This window comes from Labeo rohita, chromosome 17 (genome assembly GCF_022985175.1).
Source record: "Labeo rohita strain BAU-BD-2019 chromosome 17, IGBB_LRoh.1.0, whole genome shotgun sequence".
Lineage (NCBI taxonomy): Eukaryota > Metazoa > Chordata > Actinopteri > Cypriniformes > Cyprinidae > Labeo > Labeo rohita.
Window position 1 is genome coordinate 26,470,912 of NC_066885.1, and position 27,174 is coordinate 26,498,085.

At 37.1% G+C, this 27,174-nt stretch overlaps 1 protein-coding gene across 1 annotated transcript; it reads right to left on the reverse strand.

The window, feature by feature from the left end:
* Positions 1-1,231: 1,231 nt before the first annotated feature.
* LOC127179573 (60 kDa lysophospholipase) lies at positions 1,232-21,962 on the reverse strand. The gene is made up of 16 exons (XM_051133191.1): positions 21,814-21,962; positions 17,805-17,934; positions 16,302-16,413; positions 14,807-14,932; positions 14,615-14,698; positions 13,984-14,110; positions 13,624-13,736; positions 10,942-11,127; positions 10,753-10,866; positions 10,521-10,640; positions 10,288-10,383; positions 9,657-9,820; positions 4,398-4,484; positions 3,861-3,960; positions 3,644-3,706; positions 1,232-1,817 (listed from the first exon to the last, which is right to left on the reverse strand). Exons 1-15 carry the CDS (start codon positions 21,932-21,934, stop codon positions 3,656-3,658), a joined length of 1,731 nt encoding a protein of 576 aa, XP_050989148.1. The 5' UTR covers positions 21,935-21,962; the 3' UTR covers positions 1,232-1,817; positions 3,644-3,655.
* Between the last annotated feature and the right edge of the window lie 5,212 nt (positions 21,963-27,174).

Below are 27,174 nucleotides of genomic sequence, written 5' to 3' on the forward strand. Positions count from 1 at the left end.
TGCATTTCAAACCATTATTTCTTCTCACAATACAGTGGCCTTAAAATAGCACTTAAGCAACCCTTAAAAATGTATATGAAAGACATGGTAGGGTAGCCTTATTAAATGTCAAACTTTTCTTTTCTTAAAACTAACGCCAGGTTTCTGCGCCGTTTTGCAGCTGGTTTTAACTTGATGTTTTGAGGATGTAGATTAAGTCAGTTCCCCTTAAATTTACACAGCTGTCCTAGCAGAATACCCACTGGTTTCATCACATTAACTATGAATATGTCAACTTAACGTTTGCCGACCACAAACTGTACAAATACTTTTTCATGATTTTGTTTTTCTGTAGTTATATCATTTAAAATGTAAAATGTCCAGTCTGTTATCATCCATCCATCCATTCTTCAAACCGCTTCTTCTATGTTGGGTCATAGTCTGTTGTCATGTAAAGTCAAAATAATTAATCAATCAGCAAAATTTCACAATGGCCAGATCATTTGAATCATCAGTAGCATTCCATAGAGTTGTGTAGCCTGGTGTTTAGAGATTCTTTAGGTCAAACAAAGGTGAACGTTTTTAATCAGATGGGGTCATTTAGACAATTGAGTCATCACTAATAGTTTTTTCTACATATCTTGTGCTTAACACAAGATGTGAAAAGTTATTTGAGTATTTTGGTAATTGCTTTATCTTGGTGTTTTGTATTATGTGAGTCATTTTGAAATTATATAACAGAAATTATAATATAAATATTTTTATTTTATTTTATTTTTTCTCTGTGCAGGGCAATTTAATTTTAATAGCACGTTTATACCCTTGTCCTACTGTACTAACACAGGAATGAGACGTGATAAGGACATACAGATATTTTTACTGACAATTTTACTGATCCGAAACTGGTCCATTAAAAATTTGATTAAAACTTTTCCTGGTGAACAAAAGTTCAAGCATCACTTATATAAACAAGAAATACAGATATACTGAAGAATAAAAGTACATTGAAATGGTATTAAAATAATTTTATTGATGTGGCAATTTAAAAATGTAAAATATTTTAATCAAAACATCAGTTAAATGATAATAAACTTACTGAAAAATAAAACTACATTTTAAAAGTTGCTTTTTTATTGATTCAAATTAATTTTGGTTTACACATTTTTTTTTGAGATAGCCATAGAACAATTTGTTAATTTAATTTTCAAGGAAAATTTTAATAAAACATTCAAGACCTTTTAAACATCAACCTTTTCTCTGTTTCTTTCTTTTTTCTAGTCAGCCATAACTATCATGTGCTTATGTTATTGTTATAAATGGTCCAACAGTGAAAATGTTAATGGTTTTCAGCTCAATGAATTTCAAAATTTTCTAAATGTGTATGTATATGATTCACATTTAATCAGAATGTGATAGACACAGAAAAATGTTCCTCATTTGGATAAAAGCTTTTAATGAATAAATGTAAATGTAGTCATCACAAAATCACAGAAAATATTATCATCCCAAAAAATATTTTCAGATCATTTTGAAATCAGTAGTTACAGTATCCTGACTGTAAAATACTCTGAAAAAGTGCATAAGCAGAAATAATGATTTCTCATGGTTTACCATGAACATAAAAATTAAAATCTAAAAGCTTACTGTTAAAGCATTATGGACTTGGCGCTCTTTAAGTTTTAAACTGTTTTGTTGTTGTTTTTTTTGTTTTTTTGTTTTTTTTAAAAAAGCAACTTTTGCTAAAAATGAGAATGTGGACAGATGATAATGGCAGGAAGTGACAGCTAGACTCCTCAGGATCTTGTTGGACAAGAAGTAATCCTGATAAACTCCCCATTCTAGAGAACAGACAAAACAGGAGAAAAAAAAATGTAAGCACACTTCTGCATTCAATGTGACTGTGTCTTAAGCTTTAATAAATCATAAGGAGGAGAAAAAAAAAACATATCGAACAATTTGCATTATCCCATTTATCAATAACAAAGGACAGCCAAATATGGTTCCACTGAACCATTCGGCTGGAGCAAGTTTTTTTTAGAGTGAATTACAGGGAAGCCATAAGGCTCAAACAAAATTCACATTACATTATATTTACATTTAAATTACAAGAACGCTAAAATAAAACATAAGCATACCCTGTGTTTTTACTTACAATCATAAGACAATGTATCTAATCAACAAACAAAAATAAATACATTAATAAGTATAACCCATTTAATATATATACAGTAGTCAACATTTCAACTTCAAATGTTGCTATTTATATATATATATTAAGTAAATATTTAACTATAAGCATTAAGTAAAATATTCCAGCTAACTAAACTGTATATATAAATAAATAAAATATAGTGCATTCATATATATTCCCCAGAGACCCCAATGCTATTTAATATTTTGTATTTTGTGAGGAATTTATGGTACTAAATTGTAATTTTGGAACGTATTGTTTGTTAACCTCTTTTTGAGCATAAACCTGAAAATTGAACTTCCAGTTTAAACTGTTGTGAATCTTGAAGGCTTTGGAGCACAGACTTAAGTTAGGTCTTTTTATAAAGATGACACTTTGTTAGATTATTGCTGAAATTAAAAAAAGTAAAACTAAAAATGCACAAAATACCCCCTCATCTGATATCAGAAACAGTCAAAAGTTTTATCAGTAAACAAAACCTTCACTAATATCACCAATCAGATCTCAAAAGTACCTGTTAATAAAAAGATACATTTTTTGAGCTTACCTTAAATGACAAATTATCTGGATGGAATTTTGCATACATTACATACTTCAAGTGGAGAAACATATGAGGGGGTGAGAGATTAACTTATAATTTCCAATAATGATAAAAAAGCACCCCCCAGTAGGTGCCACCCTAGTGATCACTCAGTGTGTTCAATAAAAATGTCCAAAGTACAGTTTTTGTTATTAATTTAGTTAAATCCATATTAGTTAAATCCATATTTTCAAAGGGTTCACAAACTTATTTTTGTCACTGTATACTCTCAGAAAAAAAAAAAAAAAAAAAAAATTATGAACGTTGTCACGGTTCAGTACTTTTTTAAAGAAATATGTTTCTTTAAAAGACGCCTGGGCTAAGATCTTTTTCTTCCATACCTTTTCCTTCCACTCAACTTTCTGTTAACATGCTTGGATACAGCACTCTGTGAACAGCCAGCTTCTTTGGCAATGAATGTTTGTGGTTTACCCTCCTTGTGAAGGGTGTCAGTGATTGTCTTCTGGACAACTGTCAGATCAGCAGTCTTCCCCATGATTGTGTAGCCTAGTGAACCAAACTGAGAGACCATTTTGAAGGCTCAGGAAACCTTTGCAGGTGTTTTGAGTTGATTAACTGATTAACTGGCATGTCACCATATTCTAATTTGTTGAGATTTTTTTTTTAAATGTGAGCCAAAATCATCACAATTAAAATAACCAAAGACTTAAACTACTTCGGTCTGTGTGCACTAAATTGATTTAATACACAATTTTCACAATTTGAGTTAAATTACTGAAATAAACTTTTCCACGACATTCTAATTTATTGAGATTCACCTGTAAATAAAATCATCTGGTTATATCATTGTCTGTTATGTTTTCATTTAGAAACATGTATCTAAATATGTGTGTGTGTGTGTGTGTGTGTGTGTGATTGTAAATGTTCCATACCTGAATTTGGCCCTAAGCAGCGTTTAGGAAGTCCTCAACCTCCTTTTGTTCAAAGGCTCTTGCCTGAAGACGAGGGAGGCCAATTTATGAATTATTACAGGAAGCATGGCATTTTTTTTTTACATTTCTTAACATACACATTTGATATTTACTTTGCTGACAGAAAAATCACACTGACAAATACTGAAACGTCACAGGTAAATGTCTCATATCTCACCACTTCAACAGGGGTCTTCTCATCATACCCAGATGTGGCCATATCAACCCCAGCTAACTTCCAAATCTTCAATCCCTCCAAGTCACCACTTGTAGCAAGACTGAAACACGCACCAGAATTTCTATGTGAGCAATCATGAATGCTGACAATACTATCATTAAGATTCAGTCATTGCATGTGTTTAATATGCTGATATGTTCATGTGGAGACCGCAACCTAATTTAATTTTGCTACTTCGCTTTAAAAATTGTGAAGTTTGCTAGCAATTTCTGAGTGAAATTTGTTTCTACACTTTTTTTTTTTTCAGTGTATGAAGACTAGCTGATGTAGCTAAAGGTCTGATATGCTAAGAGACACTTGTTGTCGTGTTTAGAGCCAAATTCCAAAAATATCTGTCTCAATGCAATGTTGTTTGGGAGCATTTTAAAAGTTTATGAAAGTCCCTGAATGACTGGTCAGACCTGAGTACATACTGAAGAAGGGGGTGAGAAGAGTGTGTGTGGGGGGGGTGAGTGAGTGAGAGAGAGAGAAAGAGACCGGCACAGTTCCGTTCCAATATCCTGCAATTCATCACGGGACAGGTGAGCTCCACACTTCCTCAGCAGCTCCACGACATCCTTATGTCTTCAGAGAGAAGTAACATACAGAACATAATTAACAAACATTTTCTTTAATATCTGAAGAAAATGTGAGTGGTGTTTAAGCATTCATAAAGTTCCCGCCTCGATGTTCAGGACTCGTGGGTGGTTGACAAGGATTTGTTATGTAGAAGCTAAGGTGTTCAAAGTGGTTTTAGTGTTGCTATGTCTTTGGGTAGTCTGGGTGTTTTCTAGATGGCTTGAGTTCCTCCTTCACTATAAGTCTGTGGAATGTTCTGTCTGTTTTATCATCCATTACACAAAATTGTGATCCCAGCCACATCAAAAAGTCATGGTACATGTCTCAAAAGCAACCTACATGATATGAGGTAGCTTGCATGGCTGTTGCACGGATATCACGGGATGAGTTATTAAAATGAATAATAATTTGTGTTAGGGGTCTGCTGAAAATTTTAACTGAACAGTAATATTTCTGATTAATGGGTATATTTGTAACAATAGCCAAAAATACATTGTATGAGTCAAAACTATAGAACTATTTTCTTTTATTTTCCTAAAATCATTAGAATATTAAGTAAAGATCATGTTCCATGAAGATATTTTGTAAATTTCCTACTGAAAATACATCAAACCTTGCTAAGATCTTCATTTGGACAACTTTAAAGGTAATTTTCTCAATATTTAGATTTTTTTGCACCCTCAGATTACAGATTTTGGAAATCTTATTTATTCAGATTTCAGGTGATGTATAAATCACAATTTCTTATTACTGGTTTTGTGGTCCAGGGTCACATTTTATAAAGTGATACCTTATTAAACCACCACTATACATTGCTAAAGCAGATTACTTCTAAGGTTTTAATGAAGTGTTTTCAATCGCACACAGGCCAGCAAATGTCTAGACACAGAGACAAATCATTGTTAAATCAGATTAATTGCATTTGAATGCATAGTTCACCCAAAAATGAAAATTCTGTCATCATTAATACACTCTGAAGTCCTTCCAAATCCATAGTTCTTGTGTTCATCTTTGACACACAAATTTAGATATTTGTAATGAATTCTGAGAAATTTCTGTCCCTCCATTGAAAGTCCAGAAGCCGGCATTTTGACGTAGAAAGTCCATCTCTCTTAGTTCATCATCTGTATATTCTAGTTTAAATAAGTAAAGCTGGGCAAAAAATTCAGTGTAGGCTCACTGGAAATACATGCCTATATACATTTCTGCAAAACTGAAAACAACGTACCAATATGTACGAATCACTGCAGTTTCCAGTTTAAATGAACACTAGAGACAGTAAAACTTTTCATTTCACACAAAGTAAAAAACGAAAACTGCCCGCGAGTTTGAACTTCCGAAATGTGTTTCAATGCAGCTTCAAAGAGCTCTAAACGATCCCAACCGAGGAAGAAAGTTCTTATCTAGCGAAACAATCAGTTATTTTATAAACAAATTGACCATTTATATACTTTTTAAACTCAAATGCTCATCTTGTCTAGCTCTGCGTGAACTCTGTGTGTTCCGGTTCAAGGTAGTTAGGGTAGGTCAAAAAACTCCCATCTTTGAAATTTTGAAGTACCGACCCAGTGAACATGCAAAGAATATTTTTTTACCCCTTACAAAAAGGTAAAAACAGCAATATAGGACAATTTTGAAGTTGGAGAAGAAAATGAGATGGGAGTTTTTCAACCTGCCCTAACTGTCTTAAACCAGAATACACAGAGTTCACATAGAGCTAAACAAGAGGAACATTTGAGGTTAAAAGGTATATAATAAATAGTATTTTTCTTTTTAGAAAATGACAGCTCGTTCACCTAGTGAACGTTTGTTTTAGCGCCACTCTCTGGACATTTCACTTTGAAACTGCCATGGAACGTGCAGTAAGGTATGCAATTACAGTGTTGCAGAAATGTATATAGAGGCACGTATTTCCAATGAGCCTGGGTTAAAAAAAAACAGCAAGTAATCCTCTGTCAAAATCTTCAGACATATTTACGAAGACTGTTTTATGTACAGTGTGAACACATGCATGCGTCATTGTGAATATGTGTCGAAGGCTAACACAGAAGAGAAGAAATTTTTGAATAAAGTTGATATTTTTGTTTTCTTTGCACACTCAAAAAAAGTGTTCTCGTAGCTTCATAACATTACGGTTGAACCACCACATGGACAATTTTAACAATGTTCTTACTACCTTTTTGGGCCTTGAACATGTCAGTTGCGTTGCTGTCTATGCAGGATCAGAAAGGTCTTGAATTTCAGCAAAAATGTCTTAATATGTGTTCCGAAGATAAACTAAGGTCTTGCAACAACATGAGAGTGAGTAATTAATCATCAGAATCAGAATTATCATTTTTGGGCGAACTGTCCCTTTAATTTATGCTTTTATTTACATGTAAACACTGATGAATTTGCATAAACTAAATCTGTTCATCATATTAAGCAATCATGTCTCTTCAGAAGACTTGGATTAAACTGCTTGATTGATTTGGATTACAGTAGTCAACATTTGAAGTGGACCAAAACGATACCTGTTCTTATCTTAGGACAGCTTTGATGAACTTTTTTGATCCACTTCAGATGTTGACTACTGTACATTTACTTATGTTTTGTGAACTGTTTGAAGCTTCAAAGTTTAAGGTGAACAGGACAAATTGCTCAGATTTGGTTAAAAATATTTTTATTTGTGTTTCAAAGATGAACTGAAGTCTTATGGATTTGGAATGACATAAGGGTGAGTAAATGATGACAAAATTTAGATTTTTATCATTTCATTACTATAAGGGTGCGGACCAAAGGTGAGGTCAGCAATTAAGAGAACACTGAAGATTTAGGTCTTACATCTACAGGATTTTGTTGCCAGTTTTATTGTCTAACAGATGAAAATAATGCATTAGTAACACTAAATACACTTTTATTCATCTTAAATAATATGACTACTAGGAGCGGTACTCTAATATGAAACAACGCAGCAGTCCTGCATAGTATCTGGGTGTAGTTGTTCCCTTATCTATTTCAGGAACTTTAGACCAGTTTGGCCCTACCCAGCCAAGCTCTGACAAATCTAGTGGCAGTCGCCCTTCCAGTTTGTTCTGTTTCTCTTCACTAGTCAGAGTATCTGCCACACATGAAACCTGAATCAGGTATGGCTGGTTTAGAAAACACACCTTTCTTTTCTCGTTTCCCCTTTTTTCTGATTTTTCTATTTTATTTTGTGTTTGTTTGCAAAAAAGTCTACACTGGGAAAGTCTTGTACATGCAGACAAAACTGATGGGAAATGTCATGCTCTGTCACTGTACGTTTAAAGGAAAGTGTTTGCCATCAGCTTTCAATGACTCAAAGCAAGACTAGCAGTTGCTCCCAGGTCAGCCGAACCTGTCATTGTTTTTAAAAGGGGGCGACGTGTCTGGACTTGCACGGCAAACAGAAAAGATGCTGTCATAACCCCAGCATTTCCACTGACGACTAGCTATACGTAACTCGAGCAGCTAAACGCTAATTTTTAGACTGGTACCACAACCAGATTTTTCCGTTTTTGGAGCGAATTAGCTTTTTAGGTTCAAATGCAAAAGTTCAATATATGGGAGTGCATGTAGAACATATTGTTCTGATCATGCGTTGCTGCTCCACAGAGAGACCAAATAAGACATTTAGAGGGTGTTGGTGGTCCATGGAGAACTATAGTAAAGAAAGGGGAAGATTTTGTCCTAGTTTCCAATGTTGTGCCATCTAGTGATTTGCTCAACAGATTATGGACATTTGGAAGAATTCTTATTAATGCATTCATTTGCACAAAGTCAGAGAAATTAGTACTTAAAATCCAATTTGTGCAATTAATGCCACGATTCTGTAGTGTCATCTGACTAGCATCAAAAGCTAGAAAGCTGAAAAAACACAGCTACAGGAAGAGCAGGTTTAGCTGTGATCTGTAAAAATGCTACTAATCTGATGTAAGGTTTTTTTTTAAATTCACAGAGTCTGAATCACAAAGAATCTTTCAGGTTGTGATCAGGTAGAAAACAGGAACGTGCAAAACTACATATTTTCAAAATCAACTAAGGGTCATGTCTGACACAGATCAGATGGGTTTATGAGCGATAATGAACACTGGACAATGGATAATGGAGTAACAGGTTTTGAACAGGTATATAACAATACATTTTTATTGCACAAAAATACTCCATACGACAAATGGATCATGCATTGTATGCGTTGAATGCTACTCACAGCAGACTAACTTCGTAGTCAAGTTTTAAAAGTAGTCTATTATATATATATATATATATATATATATATATACTTTTTCTTATGAATATTATACACTTTTTGACTGTTATAAAATCATTAAAAAAAGTAAAATTACATGAATTCCTTTGGTGTACAAAAGATATTTAGAAAATAAAAATAGTAACATTTTAACCAAATTAATGGTTTCTTGGGGCTTTTTTTCATTGTGTTATTAGGACAGTTTTTGACTTTGGTCAGTATATAGCTATTGTAGTTGTTGTATATATGAATTAACTTTTGAGTGTATGTTTGAACCAGTTAACAGATCTGAAAAATTAATCCCTATTGTGTTGAAATATTTTGTTGAAGGTGGTGGATTTGTTAAAAAACTGTGATTTAATGGCCGTAACAGCTGTGTGTTATAGGGTCTGTTTTAAAGGCAAGCATCTTTAGGTCACAATAATCAACTGGCATGGGACATAAAAATCTTTATCGCTGGACAACAGGGAAATTGACAGTGTGATTCCCCCCACATGCTGTTAATAAAAGTTTCCTGGATGTGTTGGGATGTTGATTTCTCACATTTCTACTAGCCTAAGACTGGGTGAAGAGAAGAACCATGTAAAATGTATAATTTTGTGCTGTAATTGGCCTATGAGCAATTTTTAAAACATGCTCTGCAAGAAAAGAACAGCATGGCTGTCAAATGGCTCTATAAAGGAGGTGGACAACTGAAACAGTAACTGCAAGAAAAGAACTTCGAGATTACTTTAAACACCTTAGTGCTGTCAGTCTGTGTAAAGGGAAGAAATGTGTTACATGACATAAGACCTGTTATACAACATGCCCACACACACATCTCCACACCCGTGTGCTAGCTGTAGCAAAATCAGCAATTAAACTTTAAGCAACAAAACATACATATTTAGAAATGTTCCAATGCATCCAGCCTTATTGGGTGGTCTTACCTGAGGAGAATGGCGTTGCGAAGGGGTGTATCACCAAAGCGATCTTTGGCATAGATGCTGACCCCTTTACCCAGCAGATACTCCACTACATTCACTTGACCCTCACATGCGGCGATGTGAAGGGGAGTGCGGCCATCATAATTTGCCTTATTCAAGTCAGTTCCCTAATAAAAAGACATATATCATTCCCTGTGTCTCTTTTTTGCCTGATTCTGTTCGGTACAATGCAATACAAAGAAAATTATGGTTGAAAACAACAGTTTGAGGTAACAATCTAAGTTATTTAGTGTAAAAGGAAAGAAATTCACTTGTAAGAGCTGTAAAATAAAGAAGAAATCTAAAATGTTATATTTTATGATGCTTAATGGTTTTGTTTTCTTGTCGACCATCTTCTGTTTAATAAGAGACGCCATGCTGAGTTGATCTAAAGTCTTAAGACTTGTCTGAAAACAGGTATCATGGTAAAGAGATATTTGTTTGAATGGAGTGACTGTATGGAAGATGGGCTAACCTGATTGACAGTTTGTGTTGTATTTGAAGAATGCTTGTGTGGAAGTGTCTTTAACAAAGAGTCACACAGTACAGTCATTGCATAAGCATGCACTATTACCGCAAACATTCAAATGCTTACCATATCCCTTATGGCCTCTAAAGCCTCAATGTCTCCATTCTTTGCAGCAGCACAGGCCAGAGTGGGTGTTAGTGCATCTCGTAAGGCTTCAAGCTCCTAAGGACATCAGTAATATTATAGTGGATTACAACAGTTCATCAGATTCACTTCTGGTTCTGAATATGTGGAGACATACAAAGTAGACCAGAATAACAATAACACAAGCATTAAGTTTGCATATGTGGTCTATTCACCTCTTTACAGCCAATGCTGAGGGTCCTAGCTATAATTTCAATAAAGCGACTGTCGCTGAGAGAAAGCTTTGCTCCCTGCACGTCAGCCATCATCTCACCACGCAGATTACGACTCATCATCTAATGAACAATAATAACATGCTTTGAAACCGTAAAGCAACATAACACTGTGACTCAGAATTGTCACTCACTGTTTCACATTTGTAATGCTCACAAACATTTGTTTGCATACCTCCTTCTTCTCTTCTAAACTGAGGTCTTGTTTTGCCAGCACATAGGAGAGTTTTGATAGTGCAGCTTCTGGGGTCATATCAAACCCAGCAACCACACCGGCCTTACTCAGAGCCTGAGAGGGAATATTAAAGGATTACACACTCCTGGAAACACCCACATGAGGCCTTTCCAAAACAAACACCCATACCTGGCCAGTGGCGTATGATATTGTGACCGTGCCCCTGAGACATTGAGTGCAGTTGACCATGATGAGTCCTCTCTTGGTCGCCTTATGGATCTCATCCAGCAGGTCAGGGCGGTTGTCTGGGGCGTTACCACTGCCGTACGTCTCCAAAATGACTCCCTCCATGGGAGCCTTCAAGAAGGCCTTGACCTGATGAAAAAATATAGACCTCATTTAAATATATAAATAAAAATAAATAACTAAATAAATAATAATAATAATAATTCTAACGTCATCGAAAGGATCACTGTAGTCAAGTCTCTTAAAATGATAGATAATTAGACTTTTTAGAACGGTAAATATTATATATGCAACTTTTACAGAAGGCTCAAATGCTCAATGATGCTCCAGAAGGAAAAATATGCATTAAGAGCTGGGGGTGTAAACATTTGAACAGAATGAAAATGTGTATTTTTTTCTTATTTTGCCCAAATATTCATAATATAGATTCAATCATTTAGTATTGCCCTTCAGAAGCTAAGATACATGTTTCCCAGAAGACAAAATAAGTTACATTTACCCTGATCTTCAAATTCAAAAAGTTTTCACCCCCCAGCTCTTAATGCATCATGTTTCCTTCTGGAGCATCAGTGAGCATTTGAACCTTCTGTAATAGTTGCATATGAGTCTCTCAGTTGTCCTCAGTGTGAAAAGATGGATCTCAAAATCATACAGTCATTGTTGGAAAGGGTTCAAATACAGAAAAGTGCTGAAAAACCAAAGAATTTGAGGGAGCTGAAGTTTTTTTTTCTAAAGAACAGCAGGCAGTTTAACTGTTCAGGGCAAACAAGGGACTCATGAACAACTATGACTAAACAAAAAAACACAGCTGTCGCTCATTCAGGTAACAACACAGTATTAAGAATCAAGTGTATGTAAACTTTTGAACAGGGTCATTTTTATAAGTTCAACTATTATTTTCTCTTGTGGACTATTTGTAAACATCTTTTATGTGAAATATCTTATTCAGCTCATTATTAAATTAAAAACAACATGCATTTTGTATGATCCCTGCTATTTTGGTAAAATAATTAACATTTTGCAGATTCTGTAAGGCGTATGTAAACTTTTGACCTCAACTGTATACACACACACTATTTATCTTGAAAAATATATAACTTTTTAAAAATTAAGATTGGTGTTGTGTACACTTACTGAAGTAAAAACAATATATTTTGAAAGATTTGTCATTTTTACCTAATGATTACACCACATGTAGTTTTTCATTAGAAGTCATCTAATGTTGAAAATAAATCTTTGTTGATCTTTTTTTTTTTTTAACTATATGACATCTAAATTAATATCATGAATACATTTCCAAGAACTTGGCACGTGTGTTTTTAAAATGTGCTTTTTTAAATAATTTGTATTTTTTGATCAACAAAATAAGGTTTTGTGGAAAAACACAACTCAGCTATGTAGGCTCCATCTATTAACAGACACCACAAGCTTTTTATTGTTTTAATTTGACACTTTTTTCTGAAGTGTCCCATTGGGATGACTAGCCCATCACGTCGCCACATTGTTGTACTTGAGAGTGTGTGTAGCCCAATAGTCCCACAGAGAAAAGAATTAACGACACTGAAGATTAAATTAAAGCCCTGGCGGACCCCACGCTCACTACAGCACATCTGGAGCTGCAACCAAACACCTGCACACCCAAGGACATTTCAGAGTCATCACAGGCACAAGCCCTGAGATTTAATATGAAATCAAGTATATTTCTGATGCTACTTGATGGCTAAACTTCATTACAAGTAACTAAAGCCATAACAGTTTACTAAACTTCAGAAATGGCATATATATTCTTACAAATAAGATTCCAAAAACAGTGGTTCCCCCTTTCAGTAAACAGTTCTTAGTAACCAATTTAATCTTCGTTTGAATGACATTAGAATAAAAATTTTAAGAATCTTTTAAAGAACCTTGAAAGATTCCATGAATGTAAAAGGTTATCTATGGAACCATCAAACCCAAACAAAAAACATTATTTTTAAGTGTTTGTAATGCAGTACGTATCTGTGAATGATTACTAAAACATTGGTCTGTCCCTACTGACATCTATTCTGAGGTTATTTACAATAACTTCCTGTGAGTGTTAAGCATCCACCATTCTAGACTAAAACAAATATATAGCTCACCAAAATGTGCACTGCTTTTCCATATTTCCAAAGCAGTTCAATCTAAATCCAAATGAATGAGAATACTACAGTTAGGACTATAAAAGAACATGAACAGGCATCATAAAAAAACAGAAGCGTATGTGAAGGATCTGCCATAAAAACCAAGATCATAAAAAGAGATAAAATAAAATCGGATGCACGTGGCAAAGAGCCAGATTGAGGTAGTAAATACCTGCTCCTTCCCCCATGCTGTGCCTAATAGAGGTGGCGTAAATGCTAATGCCAACTCCTGGCTTTTTTGTAAGGAATTAGACATGCTCCATAACTCTGTCTCATTACATACCCACCAAATAACAGCATTTGACCAAATAAACCACTACAGCAAATCTGTGTTCAAAGTGCAATTTCTGCATGGGAATTAAACTCTTATCACATGTAACAGATTTCACTTTACTCCAAATGCTTTGTCACTCAAGATGAAAGTGTTCAACAAAAATCGTGGCAGATTTCCACGCAAACTTACTGTATCAGCAGTGATCCCCGGGAAGAGTCGCAGGAGACCCACATTGTGGTTCATTTCAGTGTAGACTGTGAATTTGCTAATCGTGCTGGGTCGCCACACAGTATCCCAGTTAACTGAAGAATAAGAAATGCTCATTTTTACATCAGAAAAAGACCTTTATACAATTACATCATGGAAAAGTTGATATTATTATTATTCGTTCAAACAAATGATATAATATTCTGTCGAGGCAATAGCCTCCCCTGGCAACCTGAGTTTGAGTCATGCTCAGTTTGTATGTTACTCCAATGTTTTTAAGCATCAGTAGCTTAATAGACAGATCTGACCACAGCCCATAAATGTTGGAAGATCTGAAATTACTGTTGATGTCGACTTCAGAATTGGCTAATGGTGGCAGGTTTGGTGAGGCGAATGCTTTAAAGCTTCCAGAGTCCACTTTGGTGACACGATTGCCTCGGTACAGCTTATGATGAAAATAGAGGCAAACCTGTGAAGAAGCAAAGGGAGAGTGGGCTGTTTTCTTGTCCCTTACTCAGTTCAAACAGTTTTCATTAAATACACATGCCGCTTTTGTGTGCTTCATAGCATTTTCCTACAATTTCTATTCATTTTAGTCGTGTCAGCCTTCGTTGGAACACCTTATCATGGGCCGACTGAACTTGTACGGACTTGTTTGACAGGTGGTGTATAGGTGTTTACGCATTTGTGCTGTCTGCATATATACGTCACTCTATTTGAACAATAAGACTAGACATGACCATTTAATCAGCTAAATATGTAACAAGATTTATGATTTATATTCATTAACTGTACTCAAAACTACTTATCCTTTGATTTATTTCTGTTTTTTATGACACTGAATACAACGTTGAGCCCTGTAAAACACTTGATTGAATTTAAAAAGTGCAATATGACAGATATTTTATGGTATCTGACACATACAGCTTTTGCAATGGCTATAAAAGCATCTTTGTGAACAGACACCACTCACTTCAGGGATGTTAAACTGTCCTGCAATCAACAGCGCCCCCACGAGGTTGTCCCTTCCATCATTCCTCGTCTCAAAGATGGGCACCTGCCATATACAAGATGGTTAGTTAAAGGATGAAACTTCTGTCATTATTTTAACCTTATGATTATCCAAACTCATTTTGGGGTGAACTGTGCTTTTAAAACGTGTTACCTGTGAGCCAGTAAGGATGACGGGCTTTCCCAGGTTCTCACACATGAAGGATAAGGCAGAGGCGGTGTAAGCCATTGTGTCTGTGCCGTGCAGAACGACAAAACCATCATATTCCTGGTAGTATTTCTGTGAACAAGACAAAAAGGTTGAATTTCTCAGCACTAACTTGTTTTGCTGGCCTTTGATTCGGAATCCCTAGTGAAAAAAAAAAAAAAAAAAACTATGCCATAATTGATTTAAAATACATTTATTTCATACTAAGTATACTTCAAATCCATTAACATATTTATTGACATATCTGTGGAAGCCCATTTTTGCCACATAAGAAAAAAAAAAATGAATGTCTAAAAAAAGTTGAAATTATGACATACTTAAGTCATAATTACGAGATAAAAAGTGAAAATTATGACTTAAAAAGTCAAAATTATGACTTACCTGAGTCATAATTACGAGATAAAAAGTCGAAATTATGAGATAAAAAGTCAAAATGATGGTATACCTAATTCATAATTACAAGATAAAAAATCATGACTTCAAAAAGTTGAAAATTATGAGATAAAAAGTAAAAATTATAACTTTAAAAGTCATAATTATGATATAAAAAGAAATAGTTAAGAGATTATGACTTCATTTAGACCACTATTCTGACTTAAAAAGTTGAAATTATGACTTTACATCTCATAATTTAGACTTTTTCTCTCATAATTTTGAATTTTAATCTTGTAATTTTGATTTAAGTCATAATTTAGGTTTAGTAAGTCATAATTTTGACTTTTTAAGGCATTATCATTTTTTTTTTTTTATGTGGCGGAAATGGGCTTCCATACTATCGATAAGACTTACTGACATAAAATTATAATTAAACTTTATTTTACAGTATTTCTTTACTGCTCAATGCACATTTCTTAATATTAATTAACTTAATTATTAATAATATTACTGTTAATCAGAGGCGGACAGTAGTGAAGTATTTTTACTCTACTTTAAAAGTTTTTTTTCTAGTGTCTGTGCTTTATTGGAGTGTTTTTCTTTAGAAAACTTTACTTCACAACATTCCAAAGCATAGTATTGTACTACTTTTTATATTAATTATCATTTAATACTTAATTACACAGTACAACACAAAATAAATGTATTTCAAATACATTTTAATATATATATATATAATTTTTTTATTATTATTATTATTTTTTTTTTCACTAGGGACTGTTTATAAGAAAAGCAAATTTTCTCTACAATTAGGTAATTGCCTAAATTAATCATTTACTGAGTAAATTAGCCTTTTTTTTATTTTAAATATTTTTCGTTATAATTTTTAATTTTACAAGAATGGATTCACATATATTCCAAATCATCTACATTTTTTGTGTAGTATTTCAGATAACAAAACTGTCTTAAAAAATGACATCGCCCAGAATAAAAAGGCTTGCACTGAACAAACATCTCATTAAAGTACAAGTGAACAAAACTGTGTGCATATAGATTAAAAAGGCACCTCAATGTCTTTTCCAATAGTGGTCCAGTCATTCGGGGTCATATTACTGGAGTCAAGCAGGGGAGAATACTCTAAAAATGTATACACGACCCTCTTGTCCAGTTTAGATTTTCTAAGGTGAGCAAAAGAAAAAAAAAAGATCAGTTGAAATCCGATCGAAGTCCACACACATTTGACATTTGATACAATAACAAGCTACAAAAATCAAATCTCATTTAGTTAAGTTAAACCAAATAAAACAGACCAAAAACAGTTATTTTCAAAGGGACAGATTATTTGTAGACAGTGAGAGTTGGGACAGGCTTCACGTTTTCTAAAACTAAAAACTAAAAAATAGGAGCAGCAGAGTGTCGCCTGAAGGTTGAATACGATCATTATAGAGAAGGAGGTGGATTGAGCAAATGTTGTGAAGAGTTTGCTTGACGTGCATCATGTTAGCGGGGGTTATTCTAATGAAGAGGGGAGTGCTGGTGGATTTTCCCCATTTAAGCTCAGAAAGTGGGCAGATTTGCATGACTTCTAATGAATATTCAAGTGACCCCATTGTGCTGTTATACTGAGCCACCCTTGTTAGGTGCACAGATGAGCTAACAGAGTCATATGGCTGCTCTTGTTGAAAAGATTGTTTCAATCTCTCTGTTTGTAAAAAGAAATCCCTTCTAACCCTCACGGCATCATCCCAGAGAATAAAGACGTGGAAGAGGGTGCAGCTCAGGCCTTGTTCTGTAAATCAATAGAACAGCAGGGGCCAAAGCAGCCCAGCATGCACATACACACCTCCCATCTCCTCTGTGGTAAACATGAGGCCCATCGGATCAAATTTGCCTTTATTTCCAATATACACTACCAGTCAAAAGTTTTTGAACAGTAAGATTTTTTATGTTTTTTATAAAGAAGTCTCTTCTGCTCACCAAACCTGCATCCAAAGTACAGCAAAAACAATGGAATTTAGATTTTTTTTTTTAATATTTAAAATAGCTGTTTTCCATTGCATTATATTTTAAAATGTAATTTATTCCTGTGATTTCAAAGCTGAATTTTTAGCATCATTACTTCAGTCATGATTCTTCATTCTAATATTCTGATTTGCTGCTCAGAAATATTTATTATTATTATTATTATTATTATTATTAACAGCATTTATTTGAAATAGAAATCTTTTGTAACATTATAAATGTTGACATGTGACACCGAAGACTAAAGTAATGCTGAAAATTTTGCTTTGATCAGATAAATAAAATACATTTTAAAATATATTCATATAGAAAAGCAACTATTTTAAATAGCAAAAATATATATTTCACAATATTACTGTTTTTGCTGTATTTTGGATCAAATAAATCCAGGCTTGGTGAGCAGAAGAGAATTAAAAAAAAAAAAAAAAAAACATAAAAAATCTACTGTTCAAAAACTGGTAGTGTAAATCTGAGTCCTGATGCAAGTTCAGCAGAGAACCACCTCCTTATATAACAATCTTGATTAGATGTTTGTGTGGGAACTTACGGCAGCACCAGTGTTTTGTCCTCTGGCTTGTAACATTCATACAGCTTTGTTTTTTCTGCATACTTTTTATCATGCAGAATGGGGAGTTTGCGCAGAGTTTTGACAAGAGCATTGGGTTCTGGAGACAGAACTGCAAATATAGAGGAAAAGCATGTAAGAAAGCTGTATTTGACAACAAATGTATACATATCTATATACACAATAATTAATTCTGGTCCTTGAATCTGATTAGCTAAGAGGCCTTCCATGTGTGCTGATATCTATAAATACCTGTTTACCTGTTTACCTGTTTATAAATAACTGTTTACACCTACTACTACAAGTTACGTCCCTTACAATAAAATGGCCAATTAGGGGTTTTAACAACACAGGAATATTGATATGTCCAGCTGTATCACTACTGACACACACAAAAAACAAAATCAAGTATTTTCTTACTGTTTCTGTTGCCTAAGCATGGAATTACCAAAAAGAAAAAAAAAAAGAAAAAAAATCACTTGCCTTTAATATTGCTATTTCCACTTATGGATGGATGTAAGCTGTACTTCATTGACTCTGTACTCTATCTAATCTGATATGCTTTATAAAATAGCTCTAAAAAGTAACTCACACAGCCTGATTGAAAGTACACTCCTTTGGAGTTCTTTGGACCCAGATAAGATTCGTTATAAAGATTAACATTCAAGATTATGAGCTTCCTGAAGCCCTGTTATTGTTCATGGGCAGAATTCATTAGCTATAAAGTAGGGTTTATAATTACAGGAGGCTGTGGTGTTACTGTGTTCAGCACTGGCTGATACGTTTTTATGTCTGGCCACTGCGTAATCTGCTACTGTAAGACTGTGGCTTTCTGCCACCAGTTAGGCTCCACCCACAAAATATGTAATTGCTGTTTAAAAAAAAAAAAAAACACACAGAATTTTCTATGCCAGTGGTTCTCAACTCCAGTCCTCAGGGCCCACTGCTCTGCACATTTTGTATGTTTATGAATCTGACAAACTCATGGATCTTTCTCCTAATAAGCTGATCATCTGAATCAGGTGTGTCAAATGAGGGAGACATACAAAATGTGCAGAGCAGTGGGCCTTGAGGACTCGAGTTGAGAACCACTGGTAAAAAAATTAATGCCAGCACTACACATTTTGTATGTCTCTCTTATTCAGGTCTTGCTGTCTCTATTAATGGCCTGATAAGTTCAATAAGGCGTATCAGATGAGGAAGACATACAAAAGGACAGCTCTGAAAAACAATTACTTGTAATACGTTTCACCCTTTCACCATGTCTACACCGGACACGAGTGTCATGATGTGGCACACCGACAGGCACCTGAGAACAGCTCGATATGAAAAAGGGGATATTATTTTTACAGATTAATTAAAAACCACTGCATGGATTTTTATCATTATAGGGTAGATTTGTACATACACTGCCAACACACATTAATGTTTAAACAACATGAAAAAGTGAACTTAGCATCCGATGACCCCTTTATGACCCCCTTTATGACCGATGTCCCTCTTCTGTGGCGCCGACTGAGATTCAGGTCATCAGCTCCTTAGTTGAGACTTCCAAACCTTAAATAGGTGTGTCAGACAAATGAAACATGCAAAATATACAGTGTTTGGGGGCTCCTGGAACATGGTTGAGAACCACTGAACATGTATTTGTATGGCTATAAGAACTATAGTTCAGTAGTTCCCAACCACGTTCCAGGTCTGACACACCTATTTCAGGTCTTGAAGTCTTAAGTAAGGAGCTGATGACCTGAATCTCAGCGGGCGCCATATATACTTTAAGAGTAACATTCACAGAAGAATGCCCCTGAAGAAATTCCAGCACTGAGCCAACAGGACAGTGAACTGGGTCCAAGCTGCAATTCCTGCACCAGTTTCCATTTGAAAGCATATAACGTCCTAATGGAGGAAGCTCACACATTCTAAATGGTCTTCTGAACACCAGGTAAAAGGCGAAGAGCCACAGTCTTTCAGAAATCATTTTAATATGTTGATTTATTATCAATGTTAGAAACAGTTCGTTACACTTTATTTTGATAGTCCACTTTAGACATTCTACTAACTATAAGTAACTTTGCAACTACATGTCAACTAATTCTCATTAATTTGCAACTACATGTCTACTAACTCTCAGAGCAGGCTGTTAGGTTAGGTTTAGGGTTAGTAGAATAAGTTGACATATACTTGCAAAGTTTAGAAGAGTGTTAGAAAATATTAAGCAGACAGTCTACTAATACTCTAATGACTAGTTGACATGCAGTTGCAAAGTCACTTACTGTTAGTAGAATGTCTAAAGTGGATTATCAAAATAAAGTGTTACCAAACAGTTGTGCTGCTTAATATTTTTTTGGAACCTGTAATACTTTTTTTTTCAGGATTCTTTAATGAATAAAAAGTTTAAAAGAACAGCATTCATTCAAAATAGATTTTTTTTTTTCTCTAACTATATAAGTATTTCAATGAAAGAAAGAAAAAATTTACTGACCCCAAATTTCAAACGGTGGTATATATTGTTATGAAAGATTTCTATTTTAAATAAATGCTGTTCTTTTTAACATTTTATTCGTCAAGGAATCCTGAAAAAAGTATCACAGGTTCCAAAAATAAACTAACTTACTAACTAATAAATACATAAATACATATATACATACATACATAAATACCAGCAGCAAAACTGTTTCCAACACTGATAATAAATCAGCATATTAAAATGATTTCTGAAGGATCATGTGACACTGCTGAAAATTCAGCTTCGCATCACAGGAATAAATTTTCATTTAAAGTATATTAAAATAATAAACCACTATTTTCAATTGCAATAATATTCCACCATATTGATTCAATATTGAATATAATCCATATTAATTGACGAGCAGAAAAAAAAAATAATAATAAAATTGTTATTAAACTTTTGAACAGCAGTGTAAGTGAACCTATGAAAGGGAACCAAAGGATGGGAAAGACCTATTGTTATAAAATCCATATTGTTCATTTTATTAGATAAGTTTATGCATAAACATATGCTGTCATTGTTGTTGTTTTTTTCTCTCTCTCTCTATCTTTTCATGCTGGTAAGAGCCTATGTAAAGGTGTAACATTAACTTTTTTATTGATTCATGCCTATTATATGCCTATAAATTCAGCTGAGCTTGTTTTAGATGTAGGGGAAGAGGAAGGAAAAATGGCTATATGGCTATATATATATATATATATATATATATATATATATATATATACACACACACACACACACACACACACACACACATATGTATAATTAAGAATTTTAGCATGTATATAGACATTTAAAATGGCAGGATTATGATGCATTAGCCAATGTGTTACAATAGAAAATAAATTAACATTTGATACTTTACATTATAGCACAAAACATACAATATTAAAACCCTACCTGGGGTAAGAAGCCCACCCATATAAACTTTTACAGAATGTAATAATTACAAAATGTAAAGTGTCATTAATGTATAATACTAAATTAACTATTCTATTTACAATTTTATTTTGACTGCTTAGTTGAATAATTGAATAACTGATGACAGACAAAGCAGAATCCCAGTAAAAGAGATTACTCTGACAGGCAAAATTATTCTATGACTTATTTACAGGCATATGAATATTCATATTTAATTGTTCTTATTTTAGTTGAAGATTTTTCATAATAGAAACACTATGAATGCAAATCCAATGACCTCACTCAACTTAAGGTTTTAATGAAAGTTAAGATGTCTAAATGCAATTGCTCCACGCAATTAAAGTTGTAAAGTTGTTATAATAAATTAAATTAGTAAAATAAATATGCAATATAACAATATAAAGAAAAAATGAGTTTTTAGCATAATTTTGATGTATACTGTATATAATGTATGCAATATATCTGATATACTTCATAATTCTATAGTAATAAACAAACTGTGCCAGTGCTGTTATGAACCTTTATGTAATCAGGTATAAGAGCTCAGCTAATTGTCTTTACCTCCATCATGCAAGACCATTCCGATGGTTCCGCCGGTGTTTATGACCAGGACCCTCGTCTCGACATCGGTGCTCAATTCAGGAGACCCCAAACACGTGCAAGGGACTCTTCTTCGATCCATTCCAGTGGTGCTCCGGCAGAGAGACTTCTGAGACTACAACACAGCAGACCGACTTAACCTCCAAGCTCAGCAATATCATGCTTCCATTAAACTCTCAACACATAAAACTAACCAACAGTTTCTTAAAGAGACAGCGCATTGATTTTTAACTACACTAGAAAAAAGGTGGTTCTTAACATGTCTTTACATGTAGTAATGGTTCTATTTAAAACCATAGCATCCTGAGGAATGCTGAAATGGCTCTTTGTGACAGTGACATTGAATGTATAATCCATATTGTTATTTATTTATTTATTTATTTTACTGTTATATGGGTTTATGCATAAACATATGCTGTCAATAAAACAATTAATAAATAAAACAAATGGATACATACATAAACAAATGGACACCTTGTAACTATAAACTCAGTTGTGTATTTCAGATGCATCACATTTCACAACCTCGTCATCTGCAAAGATGAACTGCCATTCAATCACATCAAAATACACATAATGATGGACTTAAAAGCATCATAGAGAATTATGAAAATACAATATTTCACTGGAACTTGGTCTTCATTTAACTAGTTCCTATTTCTATTTTGTTTTATTTCTTCAAGTGTTTATTTATGTTCAATGTCAATTGTCATATATTAATGTATTTTGCTAATAACTGTTGTTAGAGCATTGCCATTTTTGCTACAATTTCACATGTCATAAAAAAATAGAGGCTACAAGATATTGTAAGACCTGGCAGATAGAGGGGTAAAAAAGAATATTATAAATAATATATACAAATGATATTAGTACTCATATTGGTACAGTATACACTAATATACCAGTATTAAAGAACATAAACTATCATTAAAAAGAATATTTATAACACTATTAAGGTCCTGTATAGCATTTAAAAATGGTTATATTTAGCACCAAACTGGGTTCTGCTATTGTTAAAAGCTTAAGAACCTTTTTCTGGTACTGTTAAGAACCGTTTAATATATTTGCATAAGTTCATACTTTACGCACCTGAAAATCTACGAAATGAAATTATAGCTACTTTTACACTTGTATCAATTCAAAAGTATTCTTATATCAGAACAATTATTTTAAAAAATGTAAGTTCCCCTTCGGGAACTCGAGCTGCGTCTGAAAACGCTAGGGGAACGCCTCCAGCGTGACCACGCTCTGAAACACGTGTGCAAACAGTCCAATGGAGAAGCGAGACGTCACAGGCACGTAGAGACCAGAGAGAGGGAGCTGTGTGCAAGCACGTGCGGTGCATGCAGCCGGCAGCTTCTGTCTTTCAGCAAGCGCTCTGTGTGTGTGTGTCACTCTGTTTTTTGTGCTAGTTTGCACAGCTTTTATTTGAGAGTGTCACTATGTCCTACAAAGCATTCTTACGAATATAAGCAGCGGCATTTAGACTGTGTGTTCCTCTCTACCTGCGCTATTTCGGGTGGCGATACACACAATCTATTTGTTGTCTGTCTGGGAGCGAAGCATGGGAGTCAGTTCTCGAGGGAGCTGACTGCCTTTCTCCCTAGCGCTCAGCTCCCGCTTCTGCCGAGGCAGGGCGGTGGCTGTGATCGTGGGGATCGCATTTAGATCTACGGACGGGTTAGAGACGGGTCCGCTCTATCTCTGCCTTTCTCCTTGGATCTATCGCTCTCACTCTCTGGGTCGGAAGCCCGCGCTGCAGTTCTTCCCCCTTTGAGTGAGAGCTCGCGGCGAAGCGGGCTGCGTCAGCTCTCGAGGGAGCTGACGGCCTGCGCTCTCGCTGCGCACGCTCGCTCTCGGAGGACTCTCTTCGAGGAGGGAGTCTTCGTGAGCTTCCCCGCGGCTCGGGTCCCGATTTTGCCGAGGCAGAGCGGCGACTGCGGCCGTAGGGATCGCAGCATAGATCTGTGAACGGGTTAGAGACGGGTCCGCCATCTCTCTGCCTTTCTACTTAGATCTAGCGCTCTCTCTCGGGGCTCGGAAGCCCGCGCTGCGGTTCTTCCCCCTTTGAGTGAGAGCTCGCGCTGCTGCGGCTATCTTTCTCCGAGGAGATTGATGCTGTCCGCATATGAGCTGACTGCATATTAGATCGCTCGTTTCTACCTGCCCTCGCTTCTAAAAAATAAATAAATTCAGGAACGGGGATTCAAGCGATTTATGTGTGGTTTGTTCTGGAGCTGAGCATGTACAGTCTGCCCTTGAGGGGGCGGGCTGTATTCATTCATAAATGTGTTCATTCAAAAAAAAAAAAAAAAAACAAACGACGTGCATTTTGAATGTTTAGCTCTTCTCCCATTGTCATTTAATTCTGAGGAATTAAATTTATTGCACTCTCACCCTGTACTTTCGCTAAGTGTGTGGATGCTGCTGTGGCTTAGCTAAAAAAAAAGTGGCTCCCAGGGCATCTGCATACTGATCCTTATTGACATTTTTGTCGGTATGGGCGGTTCGGCATCGAGATGTCGTCATCACCCATATGAAAGAACTGGGGTTGTGACTGAACGCAGAGAAAAGTGTGCTTTCTCCATTACAGAGAACCACTTATCTAGGCGTGGTGTGGGATCGACCACGATGCAGGCATGTATATTTCCTGCTCGGATCAAGTCATCCTCGCGGCAGTCAAGAGAGTGAAAATAGGCACTCACTGTGAAGCAGTTTCATAACTGCTGGGTCTGATGGCAGCTGTGTCCAACGTGATACCTTTTGGCCTGCTGTTCATGAGACCCCTGCAGTGGTGTCTCAAGACCAAGGGGGTTCTCCCTGAGGGGAAACCTGCTTTGCATGATCAAGGTCACGCGGCGATGCCTACGTGCCTTGGACATGTGGAGGAGACCTTGGTTCTTGTCTCAGGGCCCGGTGCTGGGAGCTCCTTGTTGCCGTGTATGCTAGCGACGGATGCGTCCCTCACCGGTTGGGGAGTGGTCATGAGTGGCCACCCCGCCCATGGTCTGTGGAGCGGTCACCATCCAGTTTGGCACTTCAGTTGCCTGGAGATGCTGGCCGCGTTTCAGGTACTGAAACGCTTCACCCAGACCTATGAGACTATGGTCCTGACTCCTATGGTCCAGGACCTCTGAGGGCAGGCCCTACTGGGGAAGGGCGTGGTCCACCGCATTCTTCGGTGCCCGTCTCTCCTCTGTGCCCTCGGGAGATTAGCCTGCCAACCCTGCCGGTGCTTCAGGGCGCAGCGGTCTCCAGCGAGCCCACACCTCAGTCTTCCGCCCGGAAACGTAGCGGAGCTGGGGAGCTCGCCACAGCAGCTAGTTCGGCTGTCTCCTGCCGGTCATCCGTTACAGGACACCGAACTAGCAGCTCAAACAACACCAGAGGCCAGTCTCGAGAGACTGGTTCCCTTAGTAGATTATTTGGCAGCGTGGAAACTACTGCCAAATGTGTCTGCATGGGTCCTGCGCACTGTAGAGCGAGGTTATCGCATCCAATTCGGCGCACCGCCACCTTTCAACGGGGTCTTTCCCACTGTGGTGAGCCCCGAGCAGGGTCTGGTAATGGAACAGGAAGTAGAAACTCTGTTGAGGAAGGAGGCCATCGAGGTGGTCCCTCCTCAAGACGGGGAGTCCGGGTTCTACAGCCGGTACTTCATTGTTCCGAAGAAGGATGGGGGCCTGCGTCCCATTTTAGATCTGAGACTACTGAATCGTTCAGTTATGAGGTTGAAGTTCAAAATGCTGACTATCAATCAAGTGGTGTCACAAATCAGGTCCGAGGACTGGTTTGTGACGATAGATCTAAAAGACGCTTACTTCCATGTCTCCATCCTTCCTCAACACAGGAAGTTCCTGAGGTTTGCTTTCAGGGGCGAAGCATACCAATATCGGGTTCTTCCGTTCGGCCTCGGCCTCTCTCCCCCCCGCACTTTCACGAAGTGTGTGGATGCTGCTCTGGCTCCGCTGCGACTCTGGGGCATCCACACACTCAATTACATCGACGATTGGTTGATTCTGGCTCAATCAGAGCACATGGCGGTTCAACATCGAGATGTTGTTCTCGCTCATTTGAAAGAGCTGGGGTTGAGACTGAACGCCAAGAAGAGTGTGCTGTCTCCATTACAGAGAACCACTTATCTAGGCAAGGTGTGGGATTCGACCACGATGCAGGCACGTTTGTCACCTGCTCGGATCGAGTCAATCCTCACTGCAGTCATGAGAGTGACAGAAGGCCGGTCACTCACTGTAAAGCAGTTCCAGCGACTGCTGGGTCTGATGGCAGCTGCGTCCAACGTGATACCTTTTGGCCTGCTGTACATGAGACCCCTACAGTGGTGGCTCAGGACCAAGGGGTTCTCCCGAGGGGGAAACCCATTCCGCATGATCAAGGTCACGCGGCAATGCCTACGTGCCTTAGACATGTGGAAGAAGCCTTGGTTCCTGTCTCAGGGCCCGGTGTTAGGAGCTCCTTGTCGCCGCATAACGCTAGCGACGGATGCGTCTCTCACCGGTTGGGGTGCAGTCATGAGTGGCCACCCCGCCCGCGGTCTGTGGAGCAGTCGCCATCTCACTTGGCACATCAACTGCCTGGAGATGCTGGCCGTGTTTCGAGCGTTGAAACACTTTCTCCCGGACCTAATAGGCCACCATGTGTTGGTTCGCACCGACAACACAGCGGTGGTCTATTACTTCAACCACCAAGGAGGTCTGTGTTCGCGCCCCTTATACAAGCTGGCGCACCAGATCCTTGTGTGGTCCCAGGACAAACTCCTCTCGCTGAGAGCGGTTCATGTTCCTGGGCATCTCAATATGGGAGCAGACATCCTGTCGAGGCAGGGGCTGAGGCCCGGGGAATGGATGCTTCACCCCGAGGTGGTGAAGCAGATTTGGAGAGTTTTTGGCCAGGCTCAGGTGGACCTCTTCGCGACTCAGGAGAATGCGCAATGTCCCCACTGGTTCTCTCTGACTCATCCAGCTCCACTGGGGCTGGATGCCATGGTACAGACGTGGCAGAGGCTTCGTCTGTATGCCTTTCCCCTGATCGCTCTGCTCCCGGGAGTTCTGGAGAGGGTGTGCCGGGATGGGGACCATCTTCTTTTAGTAGCCCCGTACTGGCCGGCCCGAGCATGGTTCTCGGACCTGATTCCCTCCTCGACGGCTCTCCCTGGGAGATTCCCGTCAGGAGGGATCTCCTCTCGCAAGCGGGAGGCACCATCTTTCACCCTCGCCCGGAGTTGTGGAAGTTATGGGTGTGGCCTCTGAGGGGGCACACCTCGTAGCCTCCGGTCTCTCAACCGAGGTTGTTGAGACCATCCTC